General features: G+C 35.2%; 1 protein-coding gene across 1 annotated transcript in view; it reads left to right on the top strand.

Annotated features, from left to right (window-relative positions):
* The window catches only part of LOC114249270 (uncharacterized), a 53,066-nt gene extending 34,042 nt beyond the window's left edge, over positions 1-19,024 (top strand). The window contains exons 3-9 of the mRNA XM_089737027.1: positions 5,420-5,628; positions 7,342-7,477; positions 13,660-13,793; positions 13,876-14,220; positions 17,743-17,866; positions 18,149-18,215; positions 18,720-19,024. Of these exons, the coding sequence (XP_089593153.1) occupies positions 5,420-5,628; positions 7,342-7,477; positions 13,660-13,793; positions 13,876-14,220; positions 17,743-17,866; positions 18,149-18,215; positions 18,720-18,732 (1,028 nt within the window). The 3' untranslated portion in view covers positions 18,733-19,024. The remainder of the gene's footprint in view (positions 1-5,419; positions 5,629-7,341; positions 7,478-13,659; positions 13,794-13,875; positions 14,221-17,742; positions 17,867-18,148; positions 18,216-18,719) is intronic.
* The last annotated feature ends 4,320 nt before the right edge of the window (positions 19,025-23,344 follow it).

Consider the following 23,344-nt stretch of genomic DNA (forward strand, 5'->3'; position numbering starts at 1 on the left):
CTAATTAATCTAATTCATTATACTTTTATTTATTGGTATTTGAAAATTCAACTTTTCATTTAATTGTTTACAATAATAAACTTGCAAAACACCAAAACGGATGAAGTAAAACAAACACCAAAAGACGAAACAGAAAAATCCAACCCAATGGCACGTTGCAATAGATACATGGAGATATAACCCAAGGAGGATACACGTCAGGGAGACGCCCTGTCGTAAAACTTATGCTAAATCCATATGTAGCTTGATAAGAACACATGATGCGCTGACCCTATATAGTGTGGGATAAGGACAGGAAGAAGAAATGAAATCCAATTCATTAATTTAAATTTTATAATATTATAAAAACTAGAGTTCCCGCAGTAGTCGAAATTCGACTATAATTAATTGGAATTGTAAGTTTGTACACTATTATGATTGTATTTTATACTTCTATAATCACAAATTTCACCAAGACTACACTATAAAAAAATATTAACATAGAAAAACAATATTTAATCTCAATTTGACAACAGACGTCAAGAACAAAAGATTGACAATAAATAGTATGCATGCGTGTGTGCGTCAAATACATGGTATGTAGTGTGTGTAATATTTTCTTTATTGATTTAATGTATCTTTTATGCATTATTTAAAAAAAATATTAGCAATGTGCACTTCTGCTCTATGTTCTCTATAAGTGTGGAAAATTTCATACTCTTCCGTCAACGCAAATTTCGAAAAAAGGGATACAAAGTTTTTGCTTCACGTATTAATATATAGGTATAGATATCCTAGGTCGCGAGCATTGAATTGGGATGGTTAATTTTTCTTTTTCTTTATAAGCAGTGAGAACACTATCAGTTTTTCTTGTAGCTGTGGTTCAGAAAAAGTTTAACTAAAATTTGTTCTTTATTAGCATGAAATTAAATCAGAAAATAGGTAGTTTCAATATACATGAAGTACCTATCAAAGTATGATAAATTATTCACGAATATGACAAGTAAATTTATAAGTAGGTCGGAACGTCTTTTCAATCATGTCTTTTATCCTGTGGCATAGAATAACTGTATCGAAGTGATGAATTATTAAAATCACTCCGAATACAATCGAGTTTTCGAATCCAATCCCTTAAGTAAAGCTGATTATCGGAATCCTCCGAAGACCGGGCATTTCTCGAAAATTCTCTAAAGTGCCAATCTCTCGCCTCAATGGGAGATCGCAAAAATTGTTGGTTCCGAACACGCAAGACCTTTCCATTCATTTATTATACACAGTACAGACTCAATATACACTCATATTCTTGTTACTTATACATCATCTGAAGGCATTCCACTGTGTTGCGAAACTTTCAGTGAATTATTTTGCTTCCTTGACATTTATGGCCAACTAAGAGAAATGAATTTGGAAATTAAATAACTTGATTACAACGGTGGTTTTGTTGATGTGACGCAAACTTTCCGCATAGAAATCAATTTAGATGATTTTATTAGAAAAAGGGTTGAGACATAAACCTGTTTTGTTCTGTCTATAACGCTTTCTTTAATTTTTTTGCTCCTGAAAACAAACAAGAATGGTAGGTAAATTTTTATATTTGCTTTTATTAGTTGGACTGCCCTAAATGGTTACGCATAACAGCGTGCATACAACATTAATATTGAGTACCAGAAATATATACTTGGCTGCAATAAAGTCCTTTAAACGTTGAAGCCAGTTATCAATAGAAGCACGCACTCTTTCCATGGGAAAATTTTTCACTGCCAATCGTACGGATTGTTTTAGGGACTCCAAATTATCATGGCGTTTAGAGCAAGCCGTACTCTCTAAAACTGACCATAAATCATAATCCAGCGGATTAAGATCGGGACTAGACGACGGCCAGTCTTCAGCTCTGATGAAGTCCGAAACGTTCGTTTCCAACCAAGACTGCGTAAACCGAGCTTTATGACCTGGCGCCGAGTCTTGCTGGAAGGACCATTCTTGATTATTGAACATGGTGTTGTTAAGGGGCTTCACTACCTTCTCAAGAATGATATCTTGATACACTTGATATACACGATGTTTTGATACCTTTTTCACAAAAGTATGGTTCAGTCACTCCTTCATAGCTAATACCCCACCAAATCATCACTGAAGTCGGATAGTGCCCACGTTGCACTCTTTCGACTAATTGGGAAGCTTCCTTAGAGCTTTGAGCATAAATACGGTCATTTTGTTTGTTAAAACGTTGCTCAATTGTAAAAAATGTTCTCATCCGTAAACAAAATTTTTCTATGACCTCCCTTTGCGTACCGCTTCAGTAGTTGTTTCGATTTTACCACCCTATTCTCTTTTAAATTATCAGTTAAGAAATGACCAGTACGTCTCTTATAGGCTGCAAGTCCTAAGTCATCTTTTAAAATACGCGACATGGTTCTAGGTGCTATCTTCATCTCCCGAGATAAAATCTTTTGCTTTCGGACAGGATTTCTTCGAATTCTTTCCCTTACTGCTTTGACCACCTTTTTCGTACGAACACTACGTGGACGGCCAGATCTTTTCTGTTACAAGCAGAGGAGGTCTCATTGCACCTATTAATAGCCCGGTACACAAACATTTTACTAATACCAAGCGTATGGAGAGTTTTAAAAATTGCATTTGGCTCCATACCTATTTTGTTTAATGCAATCACAGCGATTCGGTTCTCTTTATCACCCCACTCCATTTTAATATCGCAAAATATTGTACAATGTATTGGCGCCAAAATGAGAAAACTCAATGAGCAATCATACAAAAATTACAGATTCCAAATTCAAATTCAAATTCACTGGTGGTAGGACCTCTTGGGAGTCCGCACGGGTAGGTACCACCACCCCGCCTATTTCCGCCGTGAAGCAGTAATGCGTTTCGGTTCGAAGGGTGAGGTAGCCGTTGTAACTATACTGAGACCTTAGAACTTATATCTCGAGGTGGGTGGCGCATTTACGTTGTAGATGTCTATGGGCTCCAGTAACCACTTAACACCAGGTGGGCTGTGAGCTCGTCCATCCATCTAAGCAATAAAAAAAATTTAATATTTTGTTTATTTTTAAATGTAACATTATTTATGGCCAGACTAAGTATAGAATATACGAAATAAGGACAAGTAAACTTAGGGCGAGATCATACATCGACAGCGGAAGTTATGAATTGAAATAAAATACGTTGGAACTTACTTACATTACAGATTTGTAGTCATCTCAAAACATCTTCCTTATTTAATAACATTCTGATATCTGAGCAAATTAAATGCAAACATCTTTGAGGCAACTGAACTTCTCTTGATTCAAAATTCAATTCTTGTTTACATAAAAAACACACGGGGTCCCAAACACCTAAAGTACATATTTATTTTTATTTAAACTGGGATGAATTTACGTTTCGCATAAATATTAAAACCCGCATCGAGATGAAATATTGTGATGTGGTTGAAACCGTAAATTGAATTTGGTTACATCGTAATGAGTTCATGTCGACGAGAATTTTGTATTGGTTTGATCTTGAATTCGATCACGTACTGATCACTTGATTTATGTATTCCGACCACCTTTAGTGCCTATAGCCGAGGGCCATGATTTGATTACTTGCACCGGGCTGAATTTCGGCTCGCCGAGACCTTTAACTTCCAAACTTAGTTACTTGTAAAGAAATTACAAATAAAGCTTCAGATAGAAACAGAAAATTGTTTTTACTGCCCTAAATGGTCAGACAAGACATGCGAATGCCATCTATACGTTTTGGCAGGAACACAAAATAAGAATTGAAACGTATCAAGTTTAAATGCTAGTAAGATAGAGATGCCTCTTCATGTCGGTCACACATATCCTCAGTACTTATGCAAATTTATAATTTATTCATGTTTGATTTTATTATGCGATGTTCCTTACTCGTGGAATTCGTTCGGGAAATTTTGATATCGTCCCTATCCATATAAGGCAGGGGTTCCCAAACTTAGTTTGTCTACTGCCCACTTTGAGAATAAATTAGTTTTTAGCGCCCCCTTTTTTTAATCTACTTAAAACCACTATAGTTCATTAGGTGTCTAAGAGTCCTCCTAGATGAAATCGCAAATCGCCTCCCAAGCCTCTACACAGCAACCCCTATTTTTTTCTGGGTGTCTTACCGCACCCTTTAGGCCTGCAGCGCCCACAAGTGGGCGTTATCGTCCACTTTGAGAAAGACTGATATAAGGTAATAACAGATTTAATGTGACCCGTAATTAAATAGATCTTTGAATTTATCAAATTTTGATGGTTTGGTATTCTCTGTGAATGTTGTGCACCACCAAGACGGTACTTTATTCTTATCTAGTTTTTCCAAGAAACAAATATGTGTCTAGATTCACATAGCAAAATTGACACCTCGATTTATAACAAATTTCGTCGGTATTCTATTTACAGCATGTTTACAATCTACGTCGGTATAATGTGGGCCTTGGCGTATCTGCGAATAATTATGTAGGTATTTTGACACCGCGTAAACTTTTAAAACATCTAAAACAAGGCAATCAAATGAAATTACTTTATGTTCACAGCAGATTCACGAGAATAGATCGTGTGTGTGCTCTGATCACTGAAAATTCCTGACATTGTAACTGCCGTTGTAACTATACTGAGACTTTAGAACTTGTATCTCAAGGTGGGTGGCGCGTCTACGTTGTAGATGTCTACGGGCTCCAGTAATCACTTAACACCAGGTGGGCTGTGAGCTCGTCCACCCATCTAAGCAATAAAAAAACAAAAAAAGCATTGTTCAACAACATTAAGAGTATTTGTGCAATACTGAACACAAATCTTCGGTTGTACATTGAAAACGAAATGGAATCTATTACAAGAATAATATGGTTATCTTTTTTGTGGTTGTTTACTCAAATTATACGAGTATAAGTAATATTATGTGTGTTTAATTTTATAAATTGAACACTTAATAAGAGTTTGGAAGAGGTTGATCCAAATTTAGTATGTAGTAAAAGTAATATAAAAACAATAAAGTAAAATAACGGCTTTAGTCTCTAAAGTTTTTTAGATATAATACAATGTTTACAAATAATAATTAATAATAACACATGTACATAAAATCACTGTCGTAATAACGGCATTTCTGTGGGAAAAATGAACCCAGCAATTAGAAATCAATTATTAACTTTAGTTTTCTTTTTATTATTTTTTCTTCTCGTACTCATTCTTAATGAAAGTATATTTTCGGTTTTAGTGTATTTATGGATAAAATTATTTTTTTATACTCACATTTTTGTATTGCTTAGATGGGTAGACGAGCTCACGGCTCGACTGGTGTTAAGTGGCTACCGGAGCCCATAGACATCTACAACGTAAATGCCGCCACTCGTGGTGGTACCTACGCGTATCAGTAAAAGACGGTAAATAAGCATTAATATATTACATACGCGAATGCTTGTGTCCAGGTGTGCTGGGTCTTCGTGACATCCAACTCAGCGTTCCAGAGGCAGTGGGCGTGGGTTCTAGTGCGATCCTCGGCTGCCGATGGGCGCTGGATACAGGAGAAACGTTGTATACGGTTAAATGGTACCACGGAGCACAAGAGTTCTTCCGATTCGTACCGAAAGAGCTTCCAAATACCCGTGTCTTCTCTCAAACTGGTATTAGTGTTGATGTGAGTATTACGTTTATAAATCTTGGATGGAATTGAGTTTTATTTATTCACCGTTCCACCCTTCAAGGCAAAGAAAGATTGCTTCACAGCAGAAGTAAGTTGCTGTCTTTCTAATAGCTCCAGTAAGCAGATAAGGAATTAAGAATATGAACTAGTCACTGGTAGAGAACTGGTCACTGCCGCCCATTGACACTGGCAGTGCCAGGATTACTCGTTTGCTGCTGCCGTAGAAACTCAGGATCCACAGTATTACAAGTACTACTTTATTTTAATACCGACGCAAGATTGGACTTCCGCTATAGTTTCCAAAGGCGGTATGAGTACAGCGCGTATATATTTTTTTTCCATTTACTCAGACATTGTCAAACATTGAGGTATAATTAAGAAGTTATTTCTTAATGTTAATTTAAGTAAAATGAAACTATGCTAGTTAACTTAATTGTGAAAGTTGCTCCTATACAGCAACTGAATTATGGCCAATTAAATTTTTCTAAGTGCCTTAAGCATTAAAATTATGAGACAAATACAGCTTAATACCGAAAGAATAAAGGTAAGTATTAAATATGAATAAAATAAATGCTACCATATTTTGATTTTTAAAATTATTGCTTCCAACGTACAATATAAATTAGTTTTTTTGCGGATGTAAAAAAAGTTATTCCGCTTCTTTTGAAAAGCAGTCTTTTCTTAAGCTTAAACATAATCAGCTCTACAGACAATACTAAAAGCATTACAAAAGAAACTAAAAGTTTAAGAAAAACGATTTGCCTCCGCTATTAACTTGTCCGTGAAGTAAACGTGAAAATAAAAGAGGAAAAGCGTTTCCTACGCAAATGGCTTACTTACGGTAAGATTGTAAACAACGTCATAACCGTGATTATATATGGGTCAACGACTGCGACATCTTGCTAGTTCGTTAGACTGCCTTCGTGAAAAAATCACTTAAGATTATAGTGCTGCCACGTTCAACCTTTAGCAGTTGGCATTGGGCCACGAGCTTAAAGCGTTGTGCCAAAATAATACATTAAAATCCCCTTCGAGATATAACGAATATTCAAAGTTCGATTCACTATGACTCGAGTCGCAGTACGAGTGTGGTGCAGGGGCTCCTTGAGAATCGGGTCAGTCGTCTTCGGCTATGAACGAACATGATTTAGTTCAGGGGATTTCTTACAGTGGACCGAGTTCTGCGATGGATCGAAGCTTTTAGCTCAATTGAGGCCGTGTGTACGGATCTAAATTTTCTAGCTACATTTTTCATCTGTGGACAGTTTAACAAAATGTTTAATGCATATCGACGCTTGAAAGGCAAACGTGACTAAGCGACAATAACTGCTTTGTACATAAATGATAGGTAATAATCATATTCGATGCGCAAAAAAAAAAATTTCTAGGTCTATTAAAATCATTTCAATCCTACAGCTACTAGCTAGATTCTACTACAGCTAGATTCGTTAAAATAAATTTTTTTTCCAGGTATTTCAACTTTAAATTAGTCTACTGTAAAGCTAACCGATTGTCGCTCAGTCACATTTGCCTTTCAAGGTCGATATGGTCCCTGTTATAAATTCGAAACATATTTTTATTTTATTTTATGTTTTATTTGTCTACTCCATAATTCACAGCAGAAGGCAGCAGCAAAATTATCAAAACAATGTCTTGTAAAATTTAAAGATTTGAATTGCGGGTCAAATTTAATTGGATTTTGCTCAGGTTTCACGATCGGGTGCGCAGCAGGTGGTCCTGCGAGGGGCAAGCCGTGGTTTGAGTGGCAGGTACCGGTGTGAAGTGTCAGCGGACGCACCCTTCTTCCATACTGTCTATAAAAGTGCTTATATGAGAGTTGTAGGTGAGTTAATGCGAAGGAATAATTTATAATCTATTCTATTTTTAATGCACTTTTCAAGCTATTTTAATATTACTTAGTAGTACTTTTTTATTCGTACTTACCACATAGACTTTATAAGACATACATCGTATTTTCAACTTATATTTCTAACTCTTTACAGTAGTGAACGTAAAAAAATTTGAAATACTGATAACATTATCGCATTAGGTCTACAGCTATAGTCATTTTTTATAAATATTTTTTTTATTTTTATGTAACAAAATATGCATTCATATTATGAGTGCATCTTTGTGGTAATTTTTGAAAGTCCTTTTTAATGAAGTCAAGTATACGGCAGGCAACAAGCTGTTCAAAGTCATTTTATACTGCTTCTTGGACATTGAATTTTGTCCCTGCCTTTTTTCCTACCTATGCTGATAGCCTTGAGAGACTATATCAGCGTTACCCCAACGTGTAGGTGAGCTCTCGGGGCTCAAGCCGGAGGTGTTGCTAACACTGACCTTCGCAGAATCTATCACCGGATCGGAAACGCAACCCACTGAGAAGGGCGGTGCTTGAGGTACCTAAAAGCACCGTTAATGGATCGGGTGGATCCGTAGTGAAGAGTTTAGGACAACAAAAAATTTGTCCAAGCTATGGAAAAAATAGAAGTCAGTCAGTGCAAGGTCTGATGAGTACAATGGATAGAAATAGACCAATATTGTTTTGATGCTAACGTTGAAAATTGCTGCTAACTAAACGATTAATTGAGTATTGTCAGTAGTATTTGTACTATGGCATTTAATTCGTTGTTGTTGACTTTAGTTCTCGGGCGACGGAGTTACTTATTTACATCAAGATTTCCATGTTGGAAGCGTTCAAACCAATAACGGGTCGTGCGTCCATTTGTAGTGTTCACTCCGTACACATTACTAAGAACTGTTTGTGCGGCATTGCTGCCGCGACGGAACTCGTATTCCATATTGACTCGCATTTTTATTACATCCATATTGATGGAAAATATATAAATGTAGTAAAAAAACTTCAGAGGTGTCAAGGGACACCCGGATGGAACGAAGTTCCTTTCGATTAATTAGTGAAGGAATTGTAATTTCTTTTTTTTAAGTTATAATAATAAATTACGGCATTATGAAGTAGAAAAAACAATACTATGAACTAAATTACTATTGTTGAAACGCTATCTCGAGAAACTGTACTCATTACGCGGACCAATCGGATACGAGCAATGTCACGCGATAAGCGCCTACACGTTGATTGGTCAGAATGACGGATCTAAAAAGTGTCGTGACAACTTTTCGTAAGAATTTTTTCCGTCTAGCCCCCTTTCACAACGCGCGACAAGGAACTTCGTTCCAATAAAACTCTAATTAATAAACAAATAACTGAATTTGAAAAGTAGAATTCTATAATTTTTTAAATTAAATTTCGAATTTATTGTCAAATTCAAATGCCTATAGTGTTGTAAAACGGTAACTTCATAAGTTAAAAACTATTTATTATTGAACGTTATTCACATCTCTAGTTATCAACTTCAATGTTAAGTAAAAAGTAAAAAATCGCGATGGAACATTGTTCTAAAAGTAATACGATTTAATTTCTTGTGAAGTCAAGCGTCTCTGCATTGTTCGCATTTAACTATTTTTAATTAAAGTGAAACGTCGCACTGCTACACATCCATCTTTTGTTACACAATTTAAACGCCAGTACTACCGTGAGTACATACATACATAATGTTTAACCTCTGGGTTAATGATTATCACTACATAGTATAAAACAAAGTCGCTTTCTCTGTCCCTATATCTGTCTGTCCCTATGTATGCTTAAATCTTTAAAAGTACGCAACGGATTTTGATGCGGTTTTTTTAATAGATAGAGTGATTAAAGAGGAAGGTTTATATGTATAATAACATCCATTAAATAGTGGAGAAATCAATAATAAATTACAGTTTCCCAAGCAAAGTGAGGGCGGGTTGCTATTGTAGACTAAAATAGAATGATTACTTTAAAACGGATAAAAATCTTCAACGTAAAACTAGAAAGCTACGAAGAGAACATTACCTTTTAGAAGAAATCGAGGTAAACACTGATATTATTAAACATTCGATGTTTATCCTTTCTTCGTAAAGCTTGTGTAAGTATTTTCAGATGTTCTAATTTAATGCTTGTATTCTTATTTCATTTGTTCTTTTTATATTACTCATATATTACTTTTACTATTATTACATTATATTACTTTTTATATTTTCATAGTATTCATATTATTATGTAGATCTAAAATGTTTTTTTTTTCTATAACGAGATTAATTTTGTTTTCCAAGGCGTTAGCTTTTTCACAATGTTATATAAGCACTATAAACAGTTTTTAGTGCGAGATGTTCGAAAATCAGATTAAGAATATTGTTTTATAGTATCATAATAATATTGAGAACTATTCTATTCTATTGAGAACTAGTCAAAAAATGTTTTTGGGGTGAATAGGAATGGTGATAGATGGCGACGCCTGTCACGTTTACTACAAAAACAAGTGTTCTCGCCGCTAAGTGACTGACGACATCCAAGGGAAATCGGATGTGAAAAGAAAAACATTCAATGAAAAAACTATTAGTCATATAAAACAATGAAGTTCGATTTACTAGATTTTTTTTATTGCTTAGATCGGTGGACGATCTCACAGCCCACCTGGTGTTAAGTGGTTATTGGAGCCCATAGGCATCTATAAAGTAAATGCGCCACCCGCCTTGAGATATAAGTTCTAAGGTCTCAAGTATAGTTACAGCGGCTGCCCCACCCTTCAGACCGAAACGCATTACTGCTTCACGACAGAAATAGGCAGGGTGGTGGTACCTACCCGTGCGGTCTCACAAGTGGCCCTACTACCAGTATGTCTCAGTATGGGTACACACTGGCGGCATTCACGTTGTGTTGTTTATGAGTTCTGGTAACTACTCCAAACAGGATTGGCCCGATACCTAACCAAAAAAAAAACTCACGAATTCATACCATCGTTTCTTCGATTTCTGTCGCAAAATGATTAGGCTCTGTTTCGATAAATCAATTTTTGATTAATGGAAAGGCCTAAACTAAAATTATGATTGTGTATTATAAACAAATTCGTGATATTGTGTTATGATAGATTGCTTCATTTTGATTTAATAAAACCAGAACTGAACTTCATTATTTATGTGGCGATTACGTGTACCGTACTGAATTACGTAGCCAAGTTTTGCTCCGTCTTTGAATTCAATTGTAGTTGTTTGAAGTCGTGAATTTGTGTCTATCTATCCCTCCTTCGCTATCTAAAGTTATCTGTGTATCTTCAGCATTCAGTGTTCCTATAAACTAAGACAAAACTGACTAGCAAGTTCAACAACAAGCATATAAATATAGAGAGCGATCCCGCTTCGTCCCAACGTGCTTTAGTACTAACCTGAATCGTAAATCAGAACTATTGTTGAGCAATAAATGCGGAGGATCGAACGCAAGAGATGCTTGATTAAGTTTATCTTGGTTAATTTACGATTATCTGAGATATTACCTTGTCGTGATGATTTGCCTGTATACATGTGCTGTCATGTGAACTCGTGCTCAAATTAGACATTGGAAGTAATGAACTATCAGACGTTCTATCTTGTACCGACCAAACAACATTATTTTTTACTTCAAGGTCAAAACGCGTGTTATTTATTTAGAACCTAGAGAAGTCGATCGCTACATGCATGTTGGTATAGAAAAACGACTTTATTTTTGTATGTATATTTTAAATGAAGTAAAAAAAATTTTTGGTTAATTAATTGTTTTGGTCGATCGTAAAATAAAGTTATTTGATTTCGTAGAATTCGAAGCGATAGCAGAATTATTAATGTGACAAAATCTGGCTAGAGAAGTACTCGGCTTGAAGCAATCTCTCGAATTCAATAATCCTTCAAGTAAATATCCTTTTGTGAAAAACGTTGGATACAATCTCAGCGTCCGATCTCACAATGGGGAACGTATTGATGCGGATTGTCCCCCGGCTTACGAACGCGAACTTCAAATAGGCATTGAACGTTAAAGTTCTGACAAGTAAGCAATATGCACTCTGTTGCAACCACACTGTCGTATTCTTCCTTATTTTATAACGAAAGTAATAAAGTTAATGGTTTTAACAAATGTCAGAAATTTCATTGAAATTCGTCGATTTATTTTCACAGTTGAGGAAATATATTTTCTCTAAAGTTCTATTTTCAAAGCGCCGTTTTTCAAGGAAAATAAGTCGTGATTCAGCGAATTAAGATAGATCGGACACGTGGCATCCGAAATGGTAGATCAGACATCTTCTTGGATTTCAGCCACGTATTAAATAAGCCATGCAGTCATCTAGTACGGGATAGATCGATCAAACGGGTTCCGTATAACGTATCTGCATTAGCTGATTTAGATTCTCGGTTTGGTAAATAATTGAAGCGGTTTTAATGTTTCTCATGCACATATACTTTTACAAATGTTACTAACTACCAGTCTTTATGTTAAGTACAATAATGTTGTTAGAAGAGAATAAGTCGGAATACAATGAACAACTCAATACAGATGCCATTTGTGAACCACGTAATTGGATTCCATCAAAAATGTTTTACTATTATCACTATTATAAAATGATTCATCAATTAAACACCAGTTATTGGCAGATGATATAAGCAGTACACACCATACCATACATAGCACATCTACCGAATCAAACGAGGCGCTGGAAAACTCTCTGCGTTTCCATTAAGTAGAATTGGCAAAAAGCGACAGAACAGGAATGTAAACACTTAAAACTTTGCTCGGAGCTGAGTTCCATCGCTACGTCGCAATAGAGGGCGCTGCTGGCAAACAAAAGCACGTCAAGTTTTAGTTTCAGCCGCCATTTTGTCTGTTCGGCATTTTAACCGCTGTCTATGAAATTCGTGGTATAAACGGAACAGACGCGTATGAAAGATGAATATGCAACGTCGCCGTCCGTTGTGAATCGAAGCTGCTATACGTACCAGCTGGCATATTTTGGCATATTTATTGTGATATCTCTCCGTTTCTCTGTATGTTAGGTTCTGACTTTGTTAGTTTTTGAAGTTAACAAAGTAATTCTCATTTGTTTTACTGATCTCAATCTTAATGAATAATTTAATGAATTAAAATACAATATTGCTGTATTAGATAATACAATATAGTTAATATAAATAAAAATATTATTTCAAATTTAATATAATATAATAAATACTACATTCACTTTAAATAATAAAAAAAATATGACTTCTGAAATTTGAAATAATAAACATTTATAAAGAAATTTCAAGTTATTTCCACGAGTGTTACACGAGGCCATCGGAATAAAAAAATAACCAAACATTTATAGAGATATTTGGTGTTCATCTGACAATACTTGGGATACCTTTATTGCCAAAGTAAAACCTTAGTCAAACAAAGTAACAGACCCCAATATTGTGTTATTTCTATATGTATGCAAAACAACTTTTTTTTTATTTTAGAAATTTACACGATAATTACCACCATTCAAATACTGAAGAATAACGCTTAGACTACAGTGACCATAAAAACTGTAAAACTTGAATACATCGGAGATAGTTCAATAAAAATATTAAACAAGAGACAAAACCATAAAAGTTTATTTATTACTTCATTTAGTGACAATACTTAGAATATTTACATTATATCATAGTGAGTCAATGAGGAAAGTAGTAGTAGCATTAAAAACTAAAGAGTTTCGTGTTTAGTTGTAAAATTGTTGGTTCGGAAGCTAATAGGCCAAGTCGCGTTGCTTAATTACACTGAAATTTAACCAATCCATACAATATTTAATATTAAAACGGAATGGTCGAGTTGAATTTTGAAAGAACCCAAAATTCTACTCAAGCATGTTTTTGAAAATTCTGTTCGCATTGCAATTTAATCTCCGTAATGTATTTTAATACCAAAACACAATAAGAAGTCGTACTTACCAAATTAGACATCTAAAATTAATTTCATTGTTTAGCGGATCTCCTGATTTGAAAGAGATAAATTTTGGGGCCTTAATAAAATAATAGTCTCAGTTTCATTCAGAATAAAAATCAAGAAATATCAAAAGCACGTTTCTGTAAATTAGTATAATATTATGTTAAGCTCACATTTTACCTAATTAATTTGCGTTTAATTGTTTTTCACAGAATTGCCCGAATCAGGCCCAAAAGTTCGTGCCCAAAAAAGTTGGTACTCTGTAGGTGATATGCTACGAGCTAATTGCACGTCGCCTCCTGCTGATCCAGCGGCTAATTTGACTTGGTTATTAAACGGACAAGAGGTATAAAGTAATATCAAACACAAACAAAAAACAAACAACTGTTGAGTTTGAAAATAATTAACTGTACTGTATTCGATTTTAGGTAAAAGGCCTCGATATTCCATTAGTGGATACAACTTACCCAAGAAAGCCTGTGATAACGGATACGTCGCTCGAAGATGCAAATAGAATTATATTTAGTCCATGGGACACGATTTCGGGGTACGAGGATCCCGTTACCGATAATGTTATAGACATACCTGGTAATATTGCCGTACTGAGTATACCCGAAGCTGTTGCCGATGTTGCCAAGGAGACTACAACCAGTTCAATGCCCAGGATAGAGCAGATTGCAAATAAATTTAACATTAGCGATGAGGAAAAATCGAATAAATCGTCTTCATACAGCCAGCTTGTTATTAGAGTGCAGTCCGTGCATTTTCATAAGGTTAGTTACTTTCTCGTAGCAATTTTGTTACATGAAATACTCTACTTTAATAAGGTTTGCTTTTTTATTTATCTTCTTCGATTTTATATTGGTTATGAAACGTTCAAATTCAAACATAAAACGAAAATTCAAAATTTATAGGTAGATATATCGCTGTTCCGATGCGCCATTACATTCCATTTGCCTGTTAATTATAAATTCAACAGGGAACATCAAAATATAGTACATTGATCATGTATTAGCGCGTACGCGTTCAATTTTGCATACAATACATTATAATTTGGCTTATACTGAAATCATCCGATAACAGCTTGGGAAACAATAACTATGACCATGAATGGTTTGAAACTTTAATGTGACGCTTAATTTGCGGTCGATTTTGTTGGTTTGTTCTTAGTGTTATTACTATCGGGCTTCCCATTATTTTTGTGTTACGGTAATGATTGTTTTAGATTTTGGATTGTATCTATACTAATATTATAAAGAGGAAAGAATTGTTTGTTTGTTTGTTTCGAATAGGCTCCGAAACTACTGGACCGATTTGAAAAATTCTTTTTCCATTAGAAGCCGACATTGTCCCTGATGAACATAGGCTACTTTTTTTTTTTTTTTTATTTTTTTTTTTTGTTTCATGTGTGTTTTAATGTTTCCGAAGCGAAGCGAGGGCGGGTCGCTAGTTCTATATATTATACTAATTTAAATTCATGTTCTATTTGTCGAATGTAGTTATATTTTATGGTATTATTGGGGTTATTCGCCTCACCTCGTTAGTCTAGTGGTGAGTATCCCGAACAACTGTACAATCTACTCTCAGTTCGATTCCTGTCAGACTCAATATCTTTGTTAAAGATGTTGATATTTGCGGCTTAAATTTACTGTAGCTCGTATTGTTTGTATGATTTGGTAATTACGCATAGTTCAGGAGAATCCTATTTTAAGGTGGTTAAATTTGGAACGTTTTTAAAATTGGCATGTATACAAGTATATTTTTTTTAATAGAAATAATAATCTGTTTATAATTTAACTTGGTTTCACACGTCAAATTCCTTTAGATTTCTTTCTCATCGCGAATTCCGTGGCGAAAGTAATAATATTATACGTTTTATAATGAATATTTAGTAAAGTATACATCCACGTCTCTATGAAGTACTAGATTCTAGATAGACATAGTACCTATTTGAAATCCACCACTAACAAACATACGTATGTACGTACGAGTAGGTCGATCTTATACATAGTATGCCAACCACAATCTCAATCGCGCGGTTCTGAGGGTTCACATAGGCCCGGTTACAATCTGCGTATCAAATAGACATATTAAATAGGTTATATAGACACTACTTGTACAAATACCACACAGTCCAAAGTACTGAATACTTAATACGTATACATTAGGTGAAGTTTGTGGTATGTATTTTTATTTATTTATTTACGTTTTCCTGACGTAATCTTAACTTTTGTAAATCTTCATTACGATCTTATTAAATGTGTGTAAGTTGAGTTAACGAGTTATTATGATCGGTAGAATATTCTGTAATCACCCACCACCCAATTCTGGGTCATAAACTAAGCCACGAAAATTCGGAAAGTCTTGAACGATAGGCTTTATTATTATACTAGATAGCTAGATAAACTAACAGCCGATTTGCTGCATTGGTACTGGAGGTCATCGACACAACAGAGATTTCCACCACCCACCTTGAGATATGATATCAATTCATGATACGATATAGCTCTAATTGTATATTAAAACAGCTGCTTCACTGGTCGAACCGAAACGCATAACCATTTCGCATCAGTAATAGACAGGATCGTGGCACCTATACGAGAATAGAATAATAATATTGACATTATTGCCACAGATATGTATATATATATATATTTTTTTTTTTATTGCTTGGATGGGTGGACGCGCTCACAGCTCACCTGGTGTTAAGTGGTTAATGGAACCCATAGACATCTACAAAGTAAATGCGCCACCCACCTTGAGATATAAGTTCTAAGGTCTCAAAAAATAGTTACAATGGCTGCCCCACCCTTCAAACCGAAACGCATTACTGCTTCACGGCAGAAATAGGCAGGGTGGTGGTACCTACCCGCGTGGACTCACAAGAGGTCCTACCACCAGTAAAAATTATATATATTATTATTATATTGAACAATTTAAGCCTCAGGCAGTTTTAGATAGAAATCAGTCAAGTTATGATCACGCAGAAATTAGAGAATAAATTGAACGTAAACTAAAAAACCCATAGTGGTAGCCGAATGAAGTGATTTTAAATTAAATTTGTAAAATCAATTTCAGCAACACTTTAAATCAAATACAAAGATAAAATACTAATAAATCTGATAAAGTCATCGTTCGGTATAATCTTTCGTCTAAAATAATAGAGGAAGATCCGAATTATGCTATACATCGATCTGTATAACCCGCGGCGAGCATTTCACAACATCGCTAACAATAGACCGAAATTGCCAGTGCAACACAGAACCGCATAGTTCGACGCATACCAAACACTCCGCAAACTGCCTCACTTTGAATGAAGTGCACCATTTCATTTGTTTCTCTATGGATCTAATGTCAGAACGTACTTTCGCAGAATTGAACTGTACCTAATACATCGTGTTCTTTTATGATACTGTGATAATTGTTTATTCGCTGTTATTCGAGTGATGCAGCTATTTTCTAGTTCTACTACTATGCCCTCATTAGCCGTTTGTTGTAAGTTCTTACTTAATTTCGTACATAGCCATCCTATAATTATCCCCTTAATTCAGACTTTGAATGTAGTGTAGGGAATTTTGGGACTACATAGTTTAATGGCGATTGTATCAATGCAACTGACTTGACTTGACTTTACTAGACTAACTTAGCCTGCTGACTTTTCCTTACCATACCTTCCACCGTGTGAAGAAAGACAGCATTGTTCCATGAAACTTGGTACAAATTTCAACAACACATGGTTCATGATCGCTTCAATCCAAAAAGCTAACTAAAATGGCTGTAGAAGTTGTGGATGGACACAAAAATCCATTGAAATGGAAAAAAACAATTAATTTTATTGAACAACAAAAACTATAAGCAAATCAGTGCTGTAAATTTATATTTCACTTTTTTTTCCTATCCAATCTTTGGTAGCCTAAGGGTCTATTTCAACTTCAAGCGGACCGATAGGTAAGCTCACGGGTTCAACCTGAGAGAATTCCTAATACTAACCCTAGCAAGAGCAGTGCTTCGTTGAATCTACTACCGGATCGGAATTGTGACCAACTGAGAAGGTCTGGCGAGAAACTCAGTTGGTTGTATCCATGGGCCGAACGTCGAACTCTTCGTTGGAGTCGACGAGTTCTACGAGGACTGTGACCGGTGCTTGAAAATCCTAAAAGCATCGAGAGTGATATTTCACGTATTAGCATCTTTTACACACTACGGCGATTCTGAGCTATAGATAAGTCATATGACAACAATTATTTATATCCGTTGTTAAAATGAATATACTTGTATTATTAATTCTGTTGTAGGGTCGTTTAAATGTAACATGCGTGGCTCACGTGTTGTCTATTTGGTCGTCGAGTGGAGTACTTTTATTGGATGAAGAACGACCACAGATTGCACCGGTGATGGGAAGTAGGGATTCTAATTCAGGTAATGTGATGGGTTTGAAGTTGATCTGACTTATTACAGTGGATATTTTTTTGTTATATACTTCTTAGAGAGTAAGTTATCGGATTTAAAATCTTTACGAGTAGAAAGTATGAATTTCTAGTAATACTAAAAGTAATTGAAAGGAATTTCTTCTGAAGTTTCTGTAAATTTCATCCTGAATCACCACATCCTTTTTGATAATTATTGCGATTATGAAAGGTTAAAAATAAGAATTTATTTACGATTTTATTACAAGATCATAATTTATTTTACGTTTCACAGGTCTACCTAAATGTGCATCATCATTTATAGCAGTCATAATACACAATTTATTCTTCTGCTGGCAATGGTAAGTTTACACAATTTCGAAAATAAATACTGAATTCAAATTACCTACAATTTAAAGTCGGTTCATGAGAGTTAGAGAAAACGAACAATATTTAGATTGGGTCAATTCAAACTTGACGAGCGTAGACTGAATTGGAAACAAAAACAATGAAACTTAAATTTCCCCGTAACTTTGTACGAGTCCTAATTTAATTCCACAAAGGAAGTCTAGTCTCCGGGTGATAATAAAATTACGGTAATCTTCTTTTTTTTTTCTTAGATGGATGGACGAACTCACAGCCCACCTGGTGTTAAGTGGTTACTGGAGCCCATAGACATCTACGACGTAAATGCGCCACCCACCTTGGGATATAAGTTCTAAGATCTCAGTATAGTTACAAGGGCTGCCCCGCCCTTCAAACCGAAACGCATTACTGCTTCACGGCAGAAATAGGCAGGGCGGTGGTACCTACCCGCGCGGACTCACAAGAGGTCCTACCACCAGTAATCTATTCTGCCTTTTCAGGTCAGTTCGATGATGGAAAAAATATGCAGATTATATATGTAAGAACTGGTTTTAATCGACTAAATATCGTGTTAGACAAAAGTTTTAGTGAAGTTAAAGAAAACTATGCAGGTAATGAGATTTCGTCGACAAAGTGGATTTAGTAGTGAATTTTTATACATGTAAATAATAAAATAGTTTTAATTAATAGTAATCTGTAAGAATGATAGAAATGATTTTGCTTTACGAGCATATTGTATGTAACTGTTATTTCAATGTAAAAGATTCAGATTAAACGTCATCTCTGTTTTTAAATATTCTTTTACTGACGTAAAAAATCCTTTATAATCTATAATTAAAGCCAGTTGTCTTTTGTTAGAACCGGCAATTTTCTGGTATGACTAGTTTGAAATAATTAATGTAGTATTGAACTCACGTCGTGTACAACGTCGTTCATAAATTAAAAGATTTAGTCGCAGTCTTAATTATATTATAATCCTACTTATATATTTATTATAATTATTATATTATAATCATACCGAAAAGCTTGATTGTTTCGCCGCATAAACAAAACTTAAAGGTAGTAAAACCTACCCCGAGAGCTTCTCACATCACTAACACGAGAATTTAATAAATTTCCGAGGTTTTATTTTAATACTCTTGCTTTAATATCCTTGCTTCATTCTGAGAATGTTCGATAGTTCATCTTAACTATTTTTAATAATTAATAAATTTTGTCCGATGTACAAATTGACGTACTAAACAACCCCCCCTCTGTCTGTAGATATAGAACTTGGCTAACCAGAAGTAGAACAAGCGGGTAGCGCGTAGCTTAATATAATTCTGCTTCACCCAGCCTTCAACCAAAAAGAAATGACTATCTGCCCCACGGTTTAAATATCAGCATAGTCACATCAGGTGATACCAATATGTACGTCTTAATCATTAGCCTGTGGATAGATTAACTATAGTAATGTTATGTGTCAATGAACTCACAAACCGTGAAAGATCAAAAACGAAAAGAGAAAAAACTTTAAAATCGTAATAAAATAAAAAAAGGTATACTTTATCGTTTCCACACATAAGTGAACAATTTAACAACTGACGCTCACCCGCTAAAAGCAAACAACGCCGACATACCTAATGCAATTGCAAATGGAATTTGTATTAACGGTTTCAATTTCAATGTAATGCAGATAAAAATTCCATTAAAAATTCAAGAGGGTCGTTAATTAAAAGAGAACAAGCTGGTGCATTTTGTCGAGCGGCGCGGACCGTGTTTTCTTCTTGTTTATACTGTTTCCTCCATATTGGAATTCAGAACGAGAGTCGCGAGATTATTTCATATCTCGATATTTAAATTAAACACATTTAAATCATATTGTATTATTTATATATATTATTATTTACGCTTGTTTTATTTATATTTAACATTCTACATATTTGTAGATATCGGTGAATTTAATACCTAAGTTTTTTTTTTATTTATTGCTTAGATGGGTGGACGAGCTCACAGCCCACCTGGTGTTAAGTGGTTACTGGAGCCCATAGACATCTACGACGTAAACGCGCTATCCACCTTGAGATATAAGTTCTAAGGTCTTATAATAGTTACAACGGTTAATGCCGCGTCTTACCTTGAGAGATAGGGCCAAATTCTCAATTGTATTATAGCATAACGGCCACCGGAGCTTCCTCAAAGAAACGCGGCAGAGATCAGTATCTATCCGTGCTGCTTACAGTATGGCCTACCACTTGAAACTTAGAAGTAAAATATTTGCTATGGGTAAAAGTTTCCTTGGGGCCTGTAGATACTGCTTATGCGATTCTCAGTAATAGAGCTCGTATGTATGCTACGCATCAGGCACCTGGAGATTGCTTTTGCTTTGGTTATAATTTAATACACATAATACCCAGGTTAAGCCAGCTTTCACGGAAAATTTAATCATCATCCAGGAGCAACGACCCGTGGCATAAACCCTTCCCAGGTGATTGGACGGCAAAAACGTTACGTTCCATGTCAGGGTAAGACACTATTAGAGAAAAAAAAACTGAAATTATGCCGAAAACAATAGGCTTATAAAACATCCATGACTTTCCCGTCAATCTACCCTTTTCACGGATGTAATCAATGTGAAAACAATCCAAGATTTCTTCTCTCCAAAAGAGATCAGATAGCTAGCTACCTTCGAGGTAACGGAACACGCGTAGAGAAAAAGTTCAGCTCTCCTTGAATCGACCGCCATCCCGTCCAGCCGTATTACTAAGGACAATAGCAATACAGCCTACGAAATCTATTTTTACGTATATTAATTTGAAAACCTTTGTCAAAATTCAAAATTGCTTTAGAAACATATTAAATCCACTGAAATATAACTTGTTACTCGAATTAAAGAGCTTTGAAGTACACATTCCATTTTGGATAGAAATTAAACAAAACATAAACAGCAACTTCATTAATGTCAGTAATTAAATTCAGAAACAAATTTAAATTATAAATCAGACTTGAATTAGTACACGAAAAAGTTTTAGTGTTTTATTGTGTGTTAATTTATTCAAAGGTAAAGCATAATTAATTAAAAAAAGTAATATAATTTCAAATGATTCATAGCTTTTCCAATTTCTAGTACTTATGTATTAGTTGAAAATGTAGCTTTCAGTAATTGTGATTGATCTACGGTTTACCTACCATTAGAAACTCTTATAAGAAGCGGAACCCTTTAGCGTAGAGGCTACACTAATAGTGTACACGTAAAACAAAGACCCAACCCAAGCTTAACTTCAAATCATCATTTAGTGTAAAATATAAATAAATTCAAAGGTGTCAAATGGAAGTAGTTGGTATTTGAGTGCCTCGGCCGAGAGATTTTGAGGGTCTATGACAATGTAGGTATGTATGTATAAAACTGTCTACGATTAACTCAACTAAACGAAGTTTAATTTACCTGGTCTACCTCAAACATAAGCTTCGATCACCTTGATTCTAACCATATTCTGAGCGAAGCTCTGAAGACGGGGGTATAGTTACGTCCCCAGTGTAATCATTTACTACATTAATATTATCCATGTGATAAAAAACATAATGAATCACCAGAGAGCTAGTGGTCATCAGAATCGCAATTTTCAACGACGTCTTTATTGTTCCAATCATCTAATAAATAGTCATCGACTGACCGGGGATTCTTCAGAGTGGTTGGTAGCTTAGAAGTTAGTGCCTTACGCGCGTCGAAGGTCATCAAAACTGAAAAGTGCGAATGCTTGGTTGTGGTGCCAGCTAAACATTAAAATCGTGAATGTTTTTTAAAATACAACAAGCAAGTTTATAAATCGTAGCATTAAGTTATGATTTATAGTATATTACTTTGTAATAAGCTTTAATTTTGCTTTTAATTAAGTTGATATGTAAACAAATTTATTAGAGTGGAAATATTATGTATGGTGTGTGTGCCGCCTTCTAAAACGTACGTGTTGTAACTAAAACTTCGAAGGGAAACTTTTATTTTGTTTGGGATTGAGTGAAAAATTTCATAAATTTTTCGTTTCCCTAAACAATTATTTAACTTTTAAGCAGCCTGTTTAAGTTGAACGATATTGATAGGAACTCCTTTAAATCTAATTAGAAGTTTTCTATTTTGATCTGCCTTAATATAATATTTTATTTCTGAACTTTGGTGAGTATAAAATAGAATAGAACACGGTTGTATAGTACATAAATATAATGGAATATTATGTAATTTTGAGTAATAATAGAAAAAAAATACAATTATTTATTGGTGTAGTGGGTAAACGAGCTCACGGCCTACCTAATTTGAAGGAAGACATGTCATAGCGTTCCGGGAAAATCCTAGGGGGAATTTTTTCCAGCATTATACCGTATATAGAGAGAATTAAACATAAAATTCGGCATCAAAAGCCGTCGGCAAAAGCGTCTATCTTTGGCCGTCCAGGGTCGTATTCTCACTTTCTTCAGACATGTGTCGCGACGGGGTGACGACTCGGCTAAGCGCCTTGTGGTGCAGGACATGATAGAGGGTAAAAGACCGCGCCGCAGATCACTGTTACGATGGACCTACCAAAAGGCAGCTCTACACGGTCCCATCAACGAGTGCACAAGAAGGGCCGCGGTTCGCGAGGAATGGCGACGTCTGGTGAAGCGCGGCACCACCCGAAATTATGACCACGACCACTTTGCCAAGAGTGCATACGACTGAGAAGAAAACATAAAACGCATTATACCGGAGGTAAAAGGTTTCAAGGTTCCAAGTAACTGGACCTCAATGATGGTAGGGCATCTTATGACCGGCATATGACCGGTAGGTAGGTACCACTTCCTTTTCTATCGTGAAGTAGTGATGCAATTCGTTTAGAAGGGTGGAGCCATTGCTCTACGAAACTGAGACAAGAACTCATGTCTTAAAGTGTTTGGTGGCATTGACGTTGTTAATGCCTACCGGCTCTGTTAACCACTTAACAGCACATCAAAAAGTTCTCGCTCATCTGAAGGCATAAAGTATTAACTAACTCAATTGTATTGTAATTGAATTACTAAAACGTTACTAAAATGAAAACATGTTACAAAAAACTGGTCAGTTATGATCATGATTTGTGATAGGGAAATCCGGGGTTTTATTGTTTATAAATACGCA

Source organism: Bombyx mandarina, chromosome 22 (assembly GCF_030267445.1).
Source record: "Bombyx mandarina strain Sakado chromosome 22, ASM3026744v2".
Classification (NCBI taxonomy): Eukaryota; Metazoa; Arthropoda; class Insecta; order Lepidoptera; family Bombycidae; genus Bombyx; species Bombyx mandarina.